Consider the following 19858-nt stretch of genomic DNA (forward strand, 5'->3'; position numbering starts at 1 on the left):
CCAGTGTAGTGATTTCATGACCGGTGTAAAATGGAAAGGGATTCAAATAAGTGTCAGGATGTGTTTTAGTTGATCCTAGCACTCACTGACATGCAACTAGCAAAGTGATCAGTTACTCTCAAAGTCAGAGACGGTTCCTCTCATAGATCTAGCTAGAAAATAGTTTCTGATGCCCTTTGACCCACATCTCGCCGGGAACACACTAACCTCAGATAAACTGGCACTGTTTACAAATCTGAAAACTGGCACACACAAGCTTTACATGTCTCTGTTGTTTTCAAAATGATTTCTATAAAAAAAAAAGCCTTTTCTAGCTCACTCTTTGTCATGACAGGGATGCATGGAACAATTTGGGAGATATGTCAAGAGAAGAAGCCATGGCAGCTTATGTTGATGAAATGAAACTGGTATATTTTCGGAGGATGCATCTCTTTTACCATATCACAACACTTTAATCTTATACGTCAATGTTTTGAAATGAAGGTCTAAATTGCACCGGCTTCCATTCGTAGATCCTGGAGGGCATGCCTGTGACCGACGAGGTGGAGGAGCTCCTGCGGATCCTCGGCCCCTTCTACGAGCTGGTTGATGAGAAGAAGAGGATCTCCCAGATATCGGACCTGAGCAGCGGTAGGTTTTACTCGATGGGTGTAAATCTGAAAGTCAGACTTCACTCTGTGGAACGTTAACCTTTTATAATTTCCCCTTGCTGTTTGCTCAGCCCGTTTGACCCAGTTTGTTAGGCAACTGGAAGGCAAGTATATGACCGTGTAAACATGCAGTGTTGTGGTGTAGTGTAGAATCTTCCCAGTGTTTGTTGTAGCTCATATGCTTTAAATTTTTAAAAGCAACTCTGCTGCTTATAGTATATTAATTTCCAAAAGATGTAGGTTAGCACAGTTGAGCTTCCTTTTAGATAAAGATGACTTCAAACTTTGCTGGTCCCCAAGCAACACCTGAATGTCCTTGTTATCAGCCTCATCTATGTCCTGATTTTAGATTTCATTAACTTTTTTTATGATGGTCCTCAGGGTTTGGAAATGCGCTGAATACAATGACATCAAATAGTGTCACAAAGAGCATCATTAGAAACATGGAAATGAATGGCACTCTGGAGACTCGTCCTGCAAGACTAAAACAAAAGCAAGATTTGGAAGAGGAGGAAGAGGAGGAGGAGGACGATGATGATGATGATGAGGACGACGACGACGAGGAGGACGAGGAAGAAGAAGAAGAAGAAGAGGAGATAACAGAGGTCAAAAGAGGTAACAGAAGTCCTTTTTTGTCTAAAGTAAATGTGAATGTGAGGAAAACTATTCTTAAGAAAGCATTTGGTGTTTTTTTTTTTTTCTTGTGTAGCCTCACAACCAAAGAAGAAGAGTTCAAGCAGGAGACAGAAAGCCCCTCTCTCAAATGGCAAACTGGCAAATGGGGTCACCCACGTGATAAACGGGAGTAATTCCAGAGCGGCCCTGACCAGTGACTCCGTCTGCAGGCCTCCTCTTAACGGACACCACGCAGGTAGGAAAAGCACATTTCATGCCAACTCTGTTGTTTTTACACTCGCAGCACGTCCACACAGAACCAGGGCCCTGTGTGTCCGTGCACCATGTGACCAGTTAATCTGCTAAGCTTCATTCCCAGAGCTGTAGCAACTCATGAGTCCTTAACACTTCACGCATGGGCTGCTCCGGGGGCCGTTTTTAATCGAGTGAATTAATGGCTCTGTTGGGGCAAAGCATAAAGCCCCCAAATTAAGTGATTGTCCTCTGTGTCGCAGATCCAAAAAGCAACCACCTGGCCAGTGACTCAGACAGCGAAGTGTACTGTGATTCTGTGGACCTGTTGGGCCAAGAGGAGGCAAGCAGAAAGATCAAGAACACACACATGTAAGCTGGGTTTAGCTCCACCTGTGACTAACTTCACCGTACATCTTCTCCAGGGCGCAGACCACGACCGCTCTCTGGAGGAAGATGTCCTGCTGGCTACCGAGGACGGGCAGGTGGTTGTTCACGGTCCCCCGCAGGGCGTCAGGTGTGGCGGAGAGGAGGGAGAGGCGAGTGGAACGTCGTCACAGAGACGGGGGCTAAATGTTGACATGGCGGGGAGATCCTTGGTCAGAAGAGGACGGGGTAAGAAAGCTCTTCCAAAGCAGAGTTAGCCAATATGAACTCAGGGGAACATTTATGTTAAGGAAAACAAAGACAAGAACCAATGTTAAACAACGATGCTTCTCAGTGACAGGAGTTAATCTGTGGAACAGCTTAAATACAGAAATGAAAATGTGTAGCACGTTTATTACAATTCAAAAGCACCTATAAATACAAAATTATTTATAAATATAAAACAAAGGGATAATACACATAGGCATGTACCTATGGACATGTGTTTGTGTGTGTGTATACACAGTGTGTGTATGTATATGTGTAGGTATGTGTATGTACTGTATGTAATGTATTTTATTATAGCTTATACAAATACTGTATGGAACGATATTTATTAATGACATTAATGGATTATAAGCTGCTACTTTTTTCATAGGTTTTGAACTATGCCGTTTATACAAAGGTGCGGCTATTCTGTGGATTTTTCTTCCACCGCTCGGGGCGCTCTAACCGAGATTAGAATCAAAACTAAGACAAAATAAATGCAAAGAAGAATACGCTACTTCTTCTTCAGCAGATAGAAGTAGAAGCAGATTTCAAATGGATAAATAGATAAATAAATACCGGTTATTTTCTCTTGGTTCTGTCCCGTTTTTTAATCAGCAAAGTTGCTGCCGTGTTAAAAGACACTGTTAGGAAAGGATCTATTTAGGTACAAACATGTACATCATTTACAGTTCAAAATCCTTCTGTACATGTAGTAAATATCTAATCTAACAACATAAATATCTGCAGCTTGCATATCTTTTTTTTTTAAATAGAGCGGATGCGGCTTATATACAGGTGCAGCTTATAGTCCAGAAAATACGGTATATTTGTTTTGTATAACACCGACGAATTACACCTGTACTTCGGGTTTGTGGGAATTGAAAGGACCAATAAACTAAACTAAAAGCATCTTCATGAATCTTAGATGTCCCACCTGTACATATGTCTGTATTTTTGAAATGTGTAATTTATTGGAGCTTTAACTTGTATCTAAGTGAATTTAATGGATGCACGTTCTGTTTCTAGGTTCCAGGTCCCCAGGCTCCGGCTCTGGATCTCTGATGCACTCGCACAGCGGTGGAGATGGAGACGGGGGCCGCCAGGGGGGCGCAGGGACGCCCAGCGAGAGCCTGAATGAGCAGATAGTTGTGGCCCTGGCCCGGCTGCAGGAGGACATGCAGAGTGTTCTGGAGAGGATGCACACCCTGGAGGCTCTGACTGCCAGTCAGGTGAGACCAGCTCCTTCTGTCCTCCAACATCAGCAGGAAGAATTAAGGAGGAGCGTAATACTAATGGATGATGGCATGATTGTGATACAACAAAGGAAGTCAGTCGTCACTGATCTGCTGTTGCTGTCTTTTGAGCGATGCTGACTGAGACAGAAGCTAATTGTTGTTGCTTTGCAGCGTAATTCGATAACCCTTCCCATCGGTATCTCATCTGAGGCTCCTTGTGGTCGGAGACTTTGCAGACATACCTCGACATTTACCAACGGTGAAAGATGCTCAACCGAATTCAACTTGATACGCTCATTTTTCCCCAAACAGCTGTAGTTTAGGTGTTTTCTGTGTTTAGATGAGAGGACGGAGCGGAAGACTGAGATTTGAAACAGGGTTGGACAATCTTTTTAATTATACAAACATATCTAAACTTCAAGGGCACTGATCAAGCTGATGATGAGACAAACATCTTGAGAAAAATGCATAGATTTTGTAGTTTGAGAAAGATTAATGAGAAAAGTTGATACTTTTTGAATGGAATCTTAATGATTACTTGAATGCAGCCCCTAGTGGCCGTCAGTGGTGTTGCATTTAAGGGACTTCATTGGCTGTCAGAATTCACAGCTACATCTTTCTTCCTTTTTTTTTTTTTTTTTTTAAACATTGTTGTCTATTATTTATATTTTATTCTTCAAAAAGAAAACTGTTGTATAATCACAAGCTTGTTATTAATTTCTCAGACAATTGTGATTTAGATAAAACTAAATCATCAGGCCAAAGCAGCTTTGTCTCATGTATGTCTGCAGTTCTTTTGTTATATTAATTTGACAAAATCTGACTTCATATAACAATTATAGCAATTTCCCAAAGTCAACACAATTTTGCAATAAGATTGTAAATAAATATAAAGTCAGGCTTTGTGTGAGGCTTCATAAGGAGGGAAGATAAGGGTTTTGTACTTTGACTCATTAAACAACAGTCTGAGGTCACTGAGGCATTCAGGCACTTGCAGAGAATATTTAGTTATATTCTCTTTAACAAATCATTACCCTCTTCTTTGTTGTTTTTTTTTTACAGGCAAGATCAGTAGCTCTTTCACCTACTTGCGTATCACCTTCAGTGACTAAGAGGAGTCAGGTAAATGGTTTAAAACAAACACTCAGCATGCCCCTTTGGCTAAATTTTAAGATCTTTGTTGGGACGTTTAACTATTTACATACATTTTTGTCACTTTTGAAATAATGGGGAGTCTACTTTTCTTTTTTTCCTAGAAACCATCCTGGTGGCCTTTTGACATTTCACCTTCCAGTTTGGCCTTTGCTCTGGTATGGCCGTTTGTGGTCCAGTGGCTTATCCGTCTGTACTTCCAGAGGAGGAGAAGGTGTGATTTTTTTTTTATATGGATCCACAATACTATTTACGTTACATACCCACTTTAACAAGTTTGTTTTTCTTCTTTTTTAACAGACGCGTGAACTGATTCAGCTCACAGCCAAATACCCGCGGGCACAGACGACAAGTCCCTCAAATGTCTCTGGTTTAGCTGCTGATGGCTGCAACTTCCTCCCTCCTCTTTCTTAGACTCACAGCCCAATAATTTGCTTTTGCACTATGAAGAAGGTATCTAGATGGCTAGCGAGAGGAGCGTCGCCTCTCGAGCAAGTTGCACTGGGAATGTGGAATCAAAGGGGAATATGAATGTATGGGCCTGTGATTTTACAACGTTTTTTAGCTGATACCACTGTACTAGCATCTGGACATATACAGTTGGAGTATTGATAGTGTGGCTGTAAAACTAAAGTAGCTTCTTGGTTATTTATGTAACTTAGGCTTTGTTGCACAGAATTTTCACAATTTCATTAGCTGCCCAGGAGATGCTGCTATAAATAAAAGTTGTAATAACTGTAGAATAGAAGTGAGGATTGAATGTAATATTGAATGTGAGATTATTTTCTAATTCTGAGACTAAGTTAATATTTATTGTTTTTTGCAAGAGTTGCAGTGAAGTTACTCTTGGCCAAAATTCATCTGTGTGAGTGAGGTTTTTGTTCAAGCTGACCACTCGCTGCATCAGCTCCCAGGCTCTCACTTGTCCTGCTTCATATCAGCATCGTAGTACCGCCCCCATTCTTAGCAATTTACACTGGTACAGAATGTACCAAACTAATCACAGTGGGGTGGAGGCGGGCTTTAAGAAATGACTAATAACACACCACCGTCCAAGAGTTACTGTTAAAAACAAACGAAGATGAGTGCAGAAATGTACTACTGTATTAATTTCTACTGCAGAACTCAAAGCCGAGTCCGGCAGAGGAATCAGATTAATTCCTAATAGTTAAGAGGAAAGAAATGATGCCTCATTTCCACTTTTGTTAATCTATTTATCACGAAGAAAACCTGTGTAATCTGACATAGCAATGAAACTCCTCTTACTGGTCTTTCTCTTATTTGTCTCACGTCCGATGAAAGGTTTTTGACCATGTAGAGAAATCGTGTTGGCTGTTAGCTAGGAGCTAAAGTCATTTTCTCTCCTGGTGTCGGCATTAGCAACTCTAGCATTGTTAGTGTTAGTTAGTTAGTGTCACAGGCCTCTGATGGGTCAGTTATGTTAATTAAACTACAATTGTCACATTAGCATTAGCATGGAGCCAACTCGGCCATAAACAGCTGTACTTGCTTGCGTTGAACAGCAGGGGACATGTTTCCCAATTCATGTAGATTGATGGAGGCCAAGGTGAAACTAGACGTGGTTAGGATGGCTGGCCAGGCATTTAAAAAAAAAAAAAAAAAGAAAAAGTGCCTCAGTATCAAAAGGTACATTTATACTGTAGTTTACATGATTTCTCCCATTTATACGTTGTAACATAACGGTTGCAGGTCTGGACCAAATTATTTGTAAATGAGAGTGAGAATGAGGTGGAGAGAATCCTCCACATGGATATCTGATCATTCATGCATAACTCTTGTTTGTGTAGTTTACTCTGTTCTCTATGTTGTATCATTTTAATGTGTGACCTAGTAACATGTTTGATTTTTGTGACAAGATTTGGAGTTACTGTAATACCTGTTTTCAAAGCAGTGATCGCTATACAAATTGTATACAGGAGCTGTAGAGTTCAGATCAAAATGCAATATTTTAATTGCTATCTGTCTATCTAGATTATATTTGCAAAGATTGGCATCTGTGTTTGTGCTAATCTTTAGAGCCAATATGTTTTAATAATAAAAAAAACAACCAAATAAACCAATGGTTTACCTTTTTCTAAAGGACTTTAATAAGGCTTTTTCACCCTCTCGGCTTGTGTAGAGTGGTGTTTGCATGTGATAACTGCAGCTGAAAATAAAGTTTTAACAAAACATTGTAATTTGTTATTTCAAACACAACTACCAGATGAGAAATGTCTCTTTTTTTTTCTTGGACTGGTGGTTTGCATTTGTATAGCACTTCTGCTGGCTTTTTGAGAAGTACAACACATTCCCTATGCTATTCAGTTTTTCTATTAGTCTAATGCTTTTAATCCCTTTCTCTCTCTCTCTCAGACCAATGAATACATCTGAGGTAATTGCTTAAATATTTAATCACGTGGACCGTGGAGGCCAGGAATCGAACTGCCAACCCTACAATTAGCTGCTTTGGCTTTTACAAAACAAGTCATACAATACATATTTCTATGTATTCATTAGATGTTGGTGTCTATGTTTTAAAATGTTATTTTGGAAAAAAAAAAAATCTAAAAAAAGTGATTTTAGCACAACAGTCTGAATATTCACCTGTCTTGATTAGCAGAGCCCCCTGTACATTTCAGAGCAGAAGCCTGGGAACAGGCTGGTATGTAAGTAAACTCAGGACTTTGACTTGGCATTTCAAACATCAACTCTGTTCCTCGTTAATGTTTTTTTTTGCTTTCAGTTTCATGACTGTGCTTAGGTCTATTGCCTTCCGGCGTCAGACTTTCCTTCAAAGCAGGGGTCTCCAAACAGTCCTTGAGGGATGTGCATGTTTAGATGTTTACCAACACACCGTATTCTAATAATCATCGTTAAGCTCTGCTAATTACAGCCATGTCTATCAGGGTTTCAGCAGGGAAACATCTCAAACCTGCAGGACACCAGCCCTCAGACAGACGGACTTTGGACACCCCTGCTTTACAGCAACACCACAGAATATTTGCCCTTTTTAGCTCAGTGGGTCCCCCTATAGGCATGGAGATGAACAGGTCACGCTTGTGTAGTCTCAACCGCTCATTTTCTCTTCCATCATTACTTTCTTCCAGAAACTCCACTTATGAGGTGAATTTGAATAAATAATTTCCCATACAATTTCCTAATTACTGGCTGGTAGTTATTAACATCTCTAATTTCCCTTGGGGGGAGGGGGTTTATGAAGTATAATTAAATCTAATATTTTAATGTGAAAAAACCCCAACCCAAACAGTTGAGCTGCTTTTTATCCAGTGCTATAATTCAGAATTCAATGACCCATTAGCAGTTGCAAGTTCGGATGCAGCAAAATCGTGCTCGTATCATGATAGCACCACCGCCATGTTTCACAGATAAGCAGATCATCTTTCCATTCATATCTGTTGATTGGTTTTACAAATGTTACAACACAATTCTACCATGTAGAATTTATTGGCATCTTGACAATTGGGTGGAAATGCACAAATTAAAAAGTTACACACATTTTATTTGCATTTCACTTTAATCTTAGAGTGAAGATTGTAAAATACCAAAAGTAGTAAGAGCTAACAAGTAGTGTGATGGGAAGAGGAAAGAAAATCAGGTCAAAATTACAAACAGAAAAGACATAAAAGCAGCAATAACAGTCATGTTTAAACCAAGTTTAACTTAAAACATTCACACTAAACGTTATCAGCAGGATTTACATATAAAACACAGTATTCAAGGACATATTAGCTTCTTTTTATCTGCCACAGTATTGTACCCGTCAAAAGAAATGGACCCCCACCCAATCAGCAAGCAGCAGGGGAACGTTATAATGAGGAACACAGCAAAACAGGAAATGAGCTGGTCTGCATGGAAACTTCCCATCAAATAAAAGGCAGAAAAAAAGGAGCAGATAAAGATTTGGCAGGAAAACATCTGCTTGTACAAGAACTTAATTAAAGAGATCTATAACTATGATAAAGTAGGAATTTCCTTTGCACAGTATATAAATATAACCTTCTGGCTCTTATGAGCAGTGATTGTACATATGTAAAATGTTTTTAAGAACATTAAAGGGAACAACAAAACCATAAGAATCACTTACATCTATTTTTACCACGACGGCTCTCATTTTGTCATCAAGTGCTACTTTTTGACTGACAAAACTCCAGCCAGTGCTATAGACTGAAGCCGGACATAGCGATGTGCTGAGCGGCGTTTCTTGCATCAAAGTACGACGTGTCGGTCTCGTCCTCTGGCTGAGGTACAAAGGGCATCGGCTGGTTCTGCAAGTTCTCCCAGTCCAGGCCGTCAAACAGGTGGTGGCGTTTGAGTTCTGGCGGGAGTTCAAAATGTAACATAAGCTTCAAAACCAACATTGCACACACGGGGATGAGGTCTGCAGGGGCTTGTGGCAAATTTCACAACAAGCAAAGCACGAGTTTGTATGCACGTCTGCTTATAACCACACAGCAGTTTCCCTTTTTCTAGACCTTTCAGGATATCAATTGAAATTCTCTTTACACATTGATGACAAACTATTAACTATACATTTTCATGTCAAAACATATAGCCAAGACAGATGTCAAAACTTTTATTCATCCCATCTATGGGAAATGTAATAGTATTATTGTAATAAACAGTAATAAGTTAAAGAAAAAAGTAAATTTAAAAAATGTGCTGGTTGTGCATTGTAATGGTGTACTTTTATTTAATTATTTGGGACTTTTATTTCTTTTTCCCAACATCTCCCACCTAAACTTTAATTCCCATATATTCCCATCATTTTCCACAGAAACCTTCCAAATTGAAATATTTTCCAAGTTTAACCTCCAGTGGAAAGTTCCTGAACAATTTGGGGATATTTATAGAAAATATTGTATCCCGTCCAACACTAAATGCACAAGGCAAAAATAGATCTGTTAGTTGAAGAACACAAAACAAAGAACACGCACACATTTGAAATATGGTCCTCACCCTTTAGACTGGCGCGCTTCGTCATGTCCATGGTCAGCAGGATTTCAATGGCGTTTCTTGAGTCTCCAGACAGTTCCTCGTCCCCCTCTGGCCACGGGATGTCTGGAGGAGTTGACAATGAGGTGGCAAAACAAGAGCCAAAACCAAACTGTTAAACATCTTAATATCAGGTGTCGACATTGTTGTTAAAGTCTGGAAAAGAAGAGCAAACACACCTCTGTTGAGAATATTCTGGAAGACCAGTTGAGGTGTCTCGTCGTTGAAAGGCGGCACACCTGTGAGGAACTCAAACAGACACACGCCAAGCGCCCACCAATCCACCATGCAGTCTGATTGGGGGTAAAAGACGGAAAAAACAAAGAAAGAAAAGAAAAGTCACATTTTGCACAGCACACTTGAGCTTTCCCTGCGATTCCTGTGAGCGTGAACCTACTGTGCTACAGTGGCAGAAGCAGCGGCTATGTTATACTTTAGCATGAAGGGAAACACTCTCACACTCCTGCAGTCACTCAGAAACTGAAGAGAATCATTTCAACTGTGATACTTTTCAACTTGAAGATGTCCCTTTACACTGAAACACCAACCTCAGAATTCAAACAAAAATGACACTTGTATATCTTTAAACATCAAAATAATTGTTTCTCAACAGTTGAAAATGATTTAAAATGAGAATTATGATCCGTATTTATTAGTGAGAAAGGGATGACTTAATCCTGAAACTCAGGATCAGTCATGTCACACCACATGAATTCATTTACAAGGAACAAACTGCAAAATGGATTTGTCCAACTAACAGAGTGCAACATTTTATACATACATTTGCACAAAATCAAACCAAAACTACTGATTTAAAAGCAATTAAACCCATTTGTCCAGTTAAAACATACCACTCCTGTTAGGTCAAAGTTAGGTGGATGCTGAACAGACCCGCTTTAAATGTTATAATTGCACACTTCAACCACCATCCCTTCCCTCTAATCAGACCCGGAGCTTGTTCACCGATCTAAAAGGCAGAAACAGTGGGCACGGGGAAATGGAGGAGGAATCAGCTCATTTCCTCTAGCGTATTAGCAGCGTGGGGGAACATGCAAGCTTGCTTGCAAAAACAAGAATATCATAAACTTACCAAACCGACCATTTCCTGTAACTAAAAGAGAAGCCCTGTCACAAGAGCTAATTACTGGCAGATGTTTGGGTTTATTTATTTTTTTTAAACACAAGAACAACATAAAGCCATTACTGGACTCTGAATCTCCCTCACTTACCGTGTATTTTTCCCAGCAGCAGCTCTGGAGCCAAATAATCTGGGGTTCCTAAAATAGGTGCACCCTGAACAGGCATTGCGCCCCTTCGGACACTCTTTGGCGTCCTGAAAGGGGTGTGGGAGGCAGACATGGGCTGAGGGGTCTGATGTGAGAAGAAAATGAAAGAACATCTGAAAAAAATGGCAACACATTCTCCAAAAGTGCATGAAATGGTTAATTAAACGGATACACAAATGTCCTAAAAGAAAAAAAAAAAGCTTCTGGTATTCTAACCCTAAAGTCCCCAGACCTGGGGACGTTGATAAGAGAATGCACCTATGACCAAAATAGGCTTAGGGTTCAAAGGGGTTAAAGCATCTATTTGACATAATACTACTTCTGACCACATGGGGGCTACAGAGATCCACTGAGTTGAAAAGTGATTTCCAATAGAAGTGCACTTTGTTATGTCTTAAGTCTGATTTACATTTCTACGTAGCAACAATACAAAATCATTTTTGACATTTATTAATGAGAAGCCGTGGCAGGAAATATGATGATTAAGAAGAAGCTGGGTTAATACAAACGGCCGGTTGTTACGCTAAGTGCAGTAGCCACTGTCAATAATATTAGATATACATTTAATGCTGTATATAAATTCTCCTGGGGTCTTACAAAAGAAAAACAATCCCACCATCTCAGAGTTGCCATGCATCTGAAATCAAACGATTGAGACCAAAACCCTTTCTGGAACCAGGCTGTAAATATGTCTATTTCGGATCTAAAGTTGGACATTTTAACATGGAAGTCAATGGAGATTGGCTCGCTTTTGGAGGCGGCCTCTAGCGGCCAGTTGAGGAACTGCAACCAATCTTACTTCTGCATGATAACCTGTATTTAGTCAACGCTTGGTTTAATGCTGACACCAAAACCAGACTTCCCCCCAGGGGAAAGCATAGGAACCTGCGGTACTTGTGAAATGCTGCCCCCATGTGGCCAGAATTGGCAGCTCTCTCTACTCCGACAGATAAACATGGAAATAAATTGAACGCTATATAACAATACTGCAACATAGATTCAAATAAACCCAAATAAAGCAGATTCAGGACATTGTGTGAAAGACCAACTAGAACCATGATTCGTAGAAGTTAAATAACAGGAGCAAAACTAGCTAGCCTACTACCACTACTACCACGGACAACAACATAAATAAATTAACAGAAAATATATTTATGTTGTCCGCATAAATGCTCAACATTAATTTTTCCATGTTTACATGAATATGTGCATCATTTTGACAGAGTGTGTCACAGTGCATGTGCAACATGCGCAAAACAGATCGTAATAGAACCAGTAATGAGTGGGGTTGACGTACTGGTTACCAGTCACACCAGGCACATTCGAAAATCGATGAATTTGGGTTGCTGGCCAGTCAACTGGTGTATCCCTACTTCTGTACTTCAGTTTATTGACTGTATAAGGACATTCTGCTCTCTTGCATAAAACAGAGTTACCAATCTCACAAAGTTCTCACAACCAAGGATCTGAGACTTCGCAAATCCTGTTTCTTGTGCATTCCCTATACACATTCTGCTGTAACATAGATAACCTCCTTTTCAGAGCCACATGTAAGATAATTCAATATTATAACCTTATAACATAAAACCCTGTAGTTTGTAATACTGTCCATCCTCTCTAATAGAGTGTCTTTAACAATGCCTACCTGATAAGCAGAACTGTTGGAGGCTGATCTCTTCTGCACAGGGGTTACAGTGCCAAAGGCAGAGTGATAGGAAGCCGATGTGGAGACCTCCATAGGCTCCATAGACCCGAGGCTCAGCCTGGAAGCCACCGACATGTTGGAACGGTTAATGGAGCTGCAGTAGCTGCGGAAAGCCACGACGTTTCTTGGCTTGAGGAACGACCGTGACTGTGCGACACCACAAGGATGATCCGGTAGTGGGCTGAGGAAGGAACCCTGAAAATGACTGGGTTTAGGCGTTTCCGTGGAGACAACAGGAGTCTTTGGCAGATATTCTTTATTCTCCTCGTGTTCTTCAAATGACAAGGACTTCTCATTTACTGCTGGGAAGGACAGGTAGCTGCCGTTAGTGAGAGACGTTTCAAGCACGGACCCATCCGAGTCAAGGCTCAAGCTCCTGCAAAGGTCACCGTTCCCAGGAAGCGGTGATGTGAAACTTAAATGCGACATGTTTTTACTCTCATCTTCAAAGACGTCCTCCACCGGCTCCTCCAGCTCAGTCAACAGACTTTTGGCAAGAGCAATAGGACTGGAACGCTTTGGCACCCGGTCTTCAGCCGCCTCGACCCCTTCAGTGGAAGCCATGAAGTCACCAATCTGGATGCTGAAAAACGTTCCCGTCAGACCAGTGGTGCCTGCAGCACTATCTCCTGGAATTTCATAGAATCTCTTGTAGTCCAGATTTCGCTTTTTGGCTCTGACCTCCAGTAACTCTGGGCTTGTCTCTATGTCTGAAAACGTCCTCTTCACAGATGAGGGGACTGCAGGCTGACAGTCATCCTTCAGCGACAGGCAAAGATCTTCCTGAGCTGCAGAAACAGATTCTAGTTCTCTGGTGCGAAGCCTTTTTTCTGAAAGACTGATGCGATTTGACTTATTTGACAGACTGTGAGAGGCCTTTAAGGGAACACTTTGCTTCGTGGGTCCACAAGAGAGATCGAACCGTCTGGACTCAGACTGCCTAATCTGGTCACTCACGTGTTCATTTTCTTTCTGATGAGGAAAGAAAAAGCTTGATTTACTACTATGACAGATCGGAACATTGGTTTGGTATTTATAATTAAATACTTATATCACGTTTTTATGATTCATTATTAAAGCTGATCAAAATTCAGTCACAGATGTGGGTTCACGATCACTGACCTCCTCGAACTCCCACAGCGGACTGATGCCATCGTCAGTGTCATTCATGCTGTCTGCACTCATCGTCTCGAACCTCCTTCTGGTCTTCAGCAACTTGGGAGTTAGATTTTTTGCCAGTATAGCAGGACTAAAGACATCACTCTTCGGTCCTATAAAGAAGACAGAAAAACTTTCACAGCATGGATCTCACAGGAAAAAATATATGAATGATCAAACAGTCATTCCACGCAGACTCTGTTCAGACTGGGAGTTAAAATGCATCCTGAATACAGTTAGCCAGAACTGATGGAGGGTCTGAACGCACTCCAGTACGGATTCTGATTCAATCACTTGGGATGCATCTGAAGCTGGTCTGGGACACTTGTGTTTGCATTCTCTTCGTAACAACGTAACTTCGTAACGCAGAAGTGTCCCCTGACGAATTTGGATGCCTACTAAACTAATATGACGATAGCTCATTTGATTTTAAGCAAGGCAAGGCATTATACCCTGATTTGTATTAAAAGCAAATCAGTAGAATCAAGTTCTTCTTTTATCACTTTAATTTTATTTTTCTGTGAGTTAATTATTTCCAGCTACTGCATTTGGTGATAAAAATCAGCACAATCATGTATTTTTCACATCAAAATATCAGTTTCAGATTCATTTGAAGGAATGTATGCTTATGTTTAGGGACCGTCATTAGTCTGTTGCGATCATCCGCCCAGGCTATCTGCCCAACCAACCAACTAAAATCACTCTGGACGCTAGGGATGGGCGGTATGGACAAGAAAAAAGTATCACGATAATTTCTGGCATTTATCCCAATAACGATAAAAAAAATACCAATACAAAAAGTGTCATCAACGGGAATATTTCTTTCTTTCTTTCTGGCTCATTTCTTTCTTCCTTTCTTCCTTTCTTCCTTTCTTTCTTTCTTTCTTTCTTTCTTTCAGGCTCATTTCCTCAATTCATTGTTTTTACCATGAGATGACAAATTCTTACCGTGGGGAATTTTTTTGACGGTTTATCGTGAACGGTAAAATATCGCCCATTCCTACTGGACGCCCATCTACGCAGACGTTCTCAAGTGAATGGCTGTCAAATATCCAACCTGAAACTAACTTCGATGCTACATCAAAAACGGTGTGCGGAGCACACACAATAAGCAAGAGCTACTTCCGTGCAGATTTCTTTAAAAGCATTTCAGTGCAGAGTCTGAACAGGGTCATAGTCACTAACGTACCTTGTTTACAAAGGTACATCTGATCCCTTTTCTTCACCAAAGGAGAACCAAGAGAGTTGTTCTTCTGTTTTATTTTGCGGCAGGACATGGGGCTGTTCACAGCAGAGGTGCTGCAGTGACGCTTGCCTTCTCCTGAGGGTGTATTCTGTATGTCGTGTCACAAGAAGACAATCCTTATGCAACACAAACTCTACAAATATCCATTTTGAAATTTAAAAAATAAAGTCACTTACAAAGGAGCTGATTAAAGACAGGACTTGACCTGGTGTGCGGAAGTAATCCTTCTTTGGTTTAGCCAGGGATGGAGTTGTAAGGATATCCATGAGACTCAGCTCTAATTACATATAAATATATATATTTATTAAAAGGCAGATATTTAACATGACAGAAATAGGAAACATTTAACTTGTGGCAATGGTCAGAATGTGTTCATTTTCAAACCTCTGTCAAGCTTGACCTTCGAAAGGCCAAAATCTGTGAGTTTGATGTGACCTTTGTTGCAGATAAGCATGTTGTCTGGCTTGAGGTCCCTGAAAAGTCAGAGACAATACATTCAAGCTCACACAATGCAAAACACTTAAAATGACACATGTAAAAGCAGTATACAAGCACCTGTGGATTATGCCGTGACGATGGAGGTAGTCCAAAGCAAGTGCAATCTCGGAGATGTATTTCAGAGCCATGTCCTGATCGAAATAGCCATAAATATGAAGGAGAGATTTGACATCTCCACCAATGAGGTATTCCATTACCTAGAAGCAGCAACAGGAAGTCCGAAGTTAACAGACGTTTTATAAAAATATGGTATATTTGTATGACAGACTGAGCACATGGCTGTGCAACATCATTTAAATGTCTCGTTAAACAAAATCCCATCACCTTTCAACAGCTGTGTTATATCTATCTTGATAACCTGGTTTTTCCTTTTTTTTAAACAATAAAAGTGTTAACTTTGAAACACATGGACCATCTCGATTTCAAAAGAAGAAAAACTCTTGAAAATGTCTTCCCGTCCGAATATTTTTGTGATATCCGGAAATTAACAATACACCATCATACACGCTGTCATATAAGACAATCTTACAGGTAAAGCCTTCATCTGATGATGAATTATTTTATTCCGTATAGGAGACGAGAACTGTGTCCATGTTCTAGTTCAGACGTCCACTGTGTTGTCACAGGGTTTATACAGCAATCCTTATGTTAAATTTAATAACAATTTAATACCTTTTTCACTACCTTCAGATTTTTTTTAAAAACTGTCACAACATTAAGTGTTAAGTGTTAATCACGGACCTTTTAACATTAATACAGATTTTGACCTATAGAACACTCTACAGAACAGATTTATAGACTCATTGATGTTGACCAGATGTTTCACATTTATTTCACTTTGTGAATGACAATAAAATAGACTGCTTAAAATGTAAAAGGTAAAAAATAATACCAATTTTAAAAAAAAAATAATACCTCTGACAGTGAATTTAACACTTTTAATGGCCTTAAATTTGGCAATTTTCATTTATCACTTTTTAATACTTTTTAAAACCCCACGGAAACCCTGTGTCATTTGACCTGAATTAAACACGTGACCCAAAGGAAAATAAAGACTATACTGAAATCATAGGGTCATCCCCAAAGTGCAAAAAAAAAAAAAAAAAAATCATTAAATATAGATATCATCTGAAGAAAGATAATCTTCAGATAGATTTTGAAGGAATTGATATTCATACTTGATATTGAAGTACGGAAGAGGATGAACCATGATTATAGTAAAGTAGTAAAGTAAGAAATGTCCATCAGAAGATCACAATTATGACATAAGTACCTGACTGCAACAAGCATTGCTACCATTTCCATTTACTTTTATAAAAACAACTTAAGTAACAAAAATTAACAAAAAATATGCAACTATTTTAATGTAATTTCCCACCTATAGTCCTTTCTTCAGCACCGGTTTAACGAAACCAGTTAATCCTCCCAAACCCCTCAAGTCTAGCAACTCAACAGTATTTAAAAAGCATCTGTTCACATCATGGACTTGGTCTAAAACAAAACGCCATATGACTAGTGTGAAAACAATTTTGTTTTACAGCAAAACACAAAAAGGAAAACCCAAAAAATGGAAACTAAGTCATTACCGTAATAACAATCGTTGTAATTTAGTATCAGCTTGAAACTCACGATTGTGACTGAAGAGGAGTAAACCCCCATGATACTGGCCACAAAAAACATCTCGGGGGGAGGGTGTGTGTGTGTGAGATACACAAGACTTTGTCAAGTATGTTGCCCTTCTGGTATTCAGTAAAACAAGTTGTGGATATTTCAAAGACAAAGCCAGAGCAATACAACCACTCAGAGAAACAGTAGAAATAAGGCTGAATATGGCTCCATCCCATGAAGGGCTGCTGACATCCAGAATAAAGATATACTAAATATTAATATAACACTACGATAAAAGCAGTACAAAAATATAAGTACCAGTGTTATGACTCATGATGGACTATGTATTTTAAATAAACAGTGTGGTTGTTGCTTTAACATGAATTAAGTTGGATTGCTGTCTATTTTACAAGAACAACAAAAAAATGAATAGAGTTGTTACCAGATAGATTTTGGCGGCTGTCTGAAGGAAATAAAACAAGTGCACGATGAAAGGGCTCTTGCTCAAAGCAAGTGCATCTCGCTCAGCTTTCATCTGGCCCATCATGTTCTTATCAACCATTTCTGCCTTCTTCATCACCTACAGAAAGATAAAATAGTACATTTTAGTAAAGCCGAGATCACTTTGTTTGAAATTTTTCGAAAACTAAAAAAAAAAAGGGCCTCACCTTGATGGCATATAAACGAGCATTGCACTTCTTTCTTGCAAGGTAGACCTTCCCAAAAGCGCCGCGGCTGATCGGCTTCAAAATGATAAAATCATCGATCGGAGGTGGTTTAGGAATATCTGCTTTCGTGCTTCCCTTTTCATCGACCTCCATTGTTTAACTGTTTCAAATCAGAAGTTAAATTAAGGCTGAATTAACCAGCTAGTTCAAAGTAAACACTTGCATCATAAAATGCCAAACGAGTTTGTTTTGAAAATTTGAACTCCTCCGCCAACCCGCGGGGTCCTCAGACGTCATGTACTTGTCCAAAAAAGTGCCTGTACACAAAACTAAAATACAACCAACTTTCGCTGAAATAAAACATTATTATAAATAATCAAAGTAACAAATAATATCTTTAATTTTAAGTAAGTAAAAAGATTTAGCAGCTTTGAAAAAAATGAAACTCAAGATCACTCCAAAATGTTTTAGATATGTCACAGTGAAAAAATAAATGCAGAGATGTCTCTGTTTCGTTGTTACAAAAAGAACAGGAGTCATTAACATCTGTACATTTAGCAATGATACAGTTGACAGGGTACATGTTGTGTAAAATTTTGAAGTGGACTTTTTTTTCTTCTAATTTATTTAAAGAAAAAAGGCAAAACATACAAATACCGAGATTCCAGCACCAAAATTAAAAGAAATACACAAAAGAGTTATTTATTAATACATTAAATATTTACATTATTAATGTATTAATAGAGCTGATATTTTATATATACACACATTACATTAGTATATTTTTCATTTCGATCCGGCAGTCTATGCGCAGCTATAATAATTGTTTTTAAAAACTTTATTGAACAAAATTCTGTAGGGTGTACAATAAAGGGCATAGGGCACATGAAATAAAACAATCAATTATCTACAGACCATTAACTGACAAGCTATGGGAAGTGTATTAATACAGTTTTTTCACACATCAGTTTAAGAGACGCAAAGTACAGTTTACATTCATTTTTCAAATGTACAATGGAGGGTTTATTGTTATTCCATTTGCATTTATGTATGTGATATTTACCTAGTAACATAAGTATGTTAACCATGTTTGATATATTTCTTGGAAGATTATCCATATAAATTAAGATTTGATATGGGTTGTCAATCCCAATGTTTAACCAGATAGGTGTCCTGCCAGAATTGTAATTAGATTGGGCAAGAGTAAAACAAATGCTCTACAGTTTCCTGCTCTTCTAAGCAAAACCCACAGGGTTCTACTACAAAGTTAAATCTTTTGCGCAGAAATTCAGCAGCTGGGTATACATTGTTCAAAATCTTAAATTGTATCTCTTTTATTTTTGGGGCTATTGGCCATTTGATAAATTTACAGAATTTATTATTTATTATTTAGTCAGTTCCAATTTTTAATTTGGCTGTTGAGTTAAAATAAAAAAATAATAAAATATTAATAATAATAAATAATTTTAGAACCTTTCCAATAACCTTGGCGGCCCCAGCGGTCGATGAGGCGTCTTTTTTATATATGTCTATCGGAAAAACGGGTCCAGATTTCTTTCTGTAATGTACATAATATTACACTGAAATAATTTGTTTCTTTTCTTATTTAAAATTCAGCTTTAAACAATGATTTTGGTTACGTTAACGTCTTACGAAACCTTTTTTTTTCTTAAACTTTATTAGCAAATCTTGCTATACAAACACCAACAAGGTGTGGAACAGCACATACAATGATGGAGTAAATTATAAAAATATCTAGTATGAATAAGAAGTCATAATATAGATAATGGACATAACGGTAATAATAATAATAATAATAACAATAATTATAATAAAGATGAGTAAGTAAATAAATAAATAAATAGAGAAAAAAATAAAATAAATACATAAGTAAATAAAACAGGAGAATAAAACAGGTATGAGGAATAGAACCAGATGCATAGAAAACAATAAGGAAAGGTCAAGACAGTTAATAAAAGGTTAGTCAGAGGATACAGGGAAAAACTTTTCATAGTTGATTAAAAATATATTGCTTTTTTTGTTGTTTATCAAATAAAGAGATTCAATGAGATAATTTAATTATAGTAGAAAAGGGGCAAATTTAGGAGTAGCACCAGCAAACTTTTGTTTGTGAAT

General features: G+C 38.7%; 2 protein-coding genes across 5 annotated transcripts in view; one reads left to right on the forward strand and one right to left on the reverse strand.

Annotated features, from left to right (window-relative positions):
• Positions 1-5937, forward strand: part of acbd5a (acyl-CoA binding domain containing 5a) — a 171144-nt gene extending 165207 nt beyond the window's left edge. For 2 of the 3 annotated variants that reach the window (XM_061713923.1, XM_061713922.1), the window contains exons 4-14: positions 335-407; positions 513-630; positions 722-754; positions 1032-1265; positions 1360-1521; positions 1781-1860; positions 1943-2132; positions 3180-3382; positions 4451-4510; positions 4645-4754; positions 4841-5937. In XM_061713923.1, the coding sequence (XP_061569907.1) occupies positions 335-407; positions 513-630; positions 722-754; positions 1032-1265; positions 1360-1521; positions 1781-1860; positions 1943-2132; positions 3180-3382; positions 4451-4510; positions 4645-4754; positions 4841-4853 (1276 nt within the window). In that variant the 3' untranslated portion in view covers positions 4854-5937. The remainder of the gene's footprint in view (positions 1-334; positions 408-512; positions 631-721; positions 755-1031; positions 1266-1359; positions 1522-1780; positions 1861-1942; positions 2133-3179; positions 3383-4450; positions 4511-4644; positions 4755-4840) is intronic. The other variant, XM_061713924.1, reaches the window with a different exon arrangement.
• Positions 5938-8531: 2594 nt separating this feature from the next.
• mastl (microtubule associated serine/threonine kinase-like) lies at positions 8532-17974 on the reverse strand. 2 transcript variants are annotated; one of them, XM_061713715.1, is made up of 13 exons: positions 17723-17974; positions 17497-17634; positions 15504-15643; positions 15333-15421; positions 15125-15225; positions 14892-15036; positions 13667-13815; positions 12485-13516; positions 10783-10924; positions 10644-10664; positions 9733-9846; positions 9518-9619; positions 8532-8876 (listed from the first exon to the last, which is right to left on the reverse strand). In XM_061713715.1, the coding sequence occupies exons 1-13, from the start codon at positions 17873-17875 to the stop codon at positions 8719-8721; spliced, it is 2484 nt and encodes an 827-aa protein (XP_061569699.1). In that variant the 5' UTR covers positions 17876-17974; the 3' UTR covers positions 8532-8718. The 2 variants fall into 2 exon arrangements, with proteins under 2 accessions (XP_061569699.1, XP_061569700.1); XM_061713716.1 differs by lacking the exon at positions 10644-10664.
• Between the last annotated feature and the right edge of the window lie 1884 nt (positions 17975-19858).

This window comes from Cololabis saira, chromosome 22, assembly GCF_033807715.1.
Source record: "Cololabis saira isolate AMF1-May2022 chromosome 22, fColSai1.1, whole genome shotgun sequence".
NCBI lineage: Eukaryota > Metazoa > Chordata > Actinopteri > Beloniformes > Belonidae > Cololabis > Cololabis saira.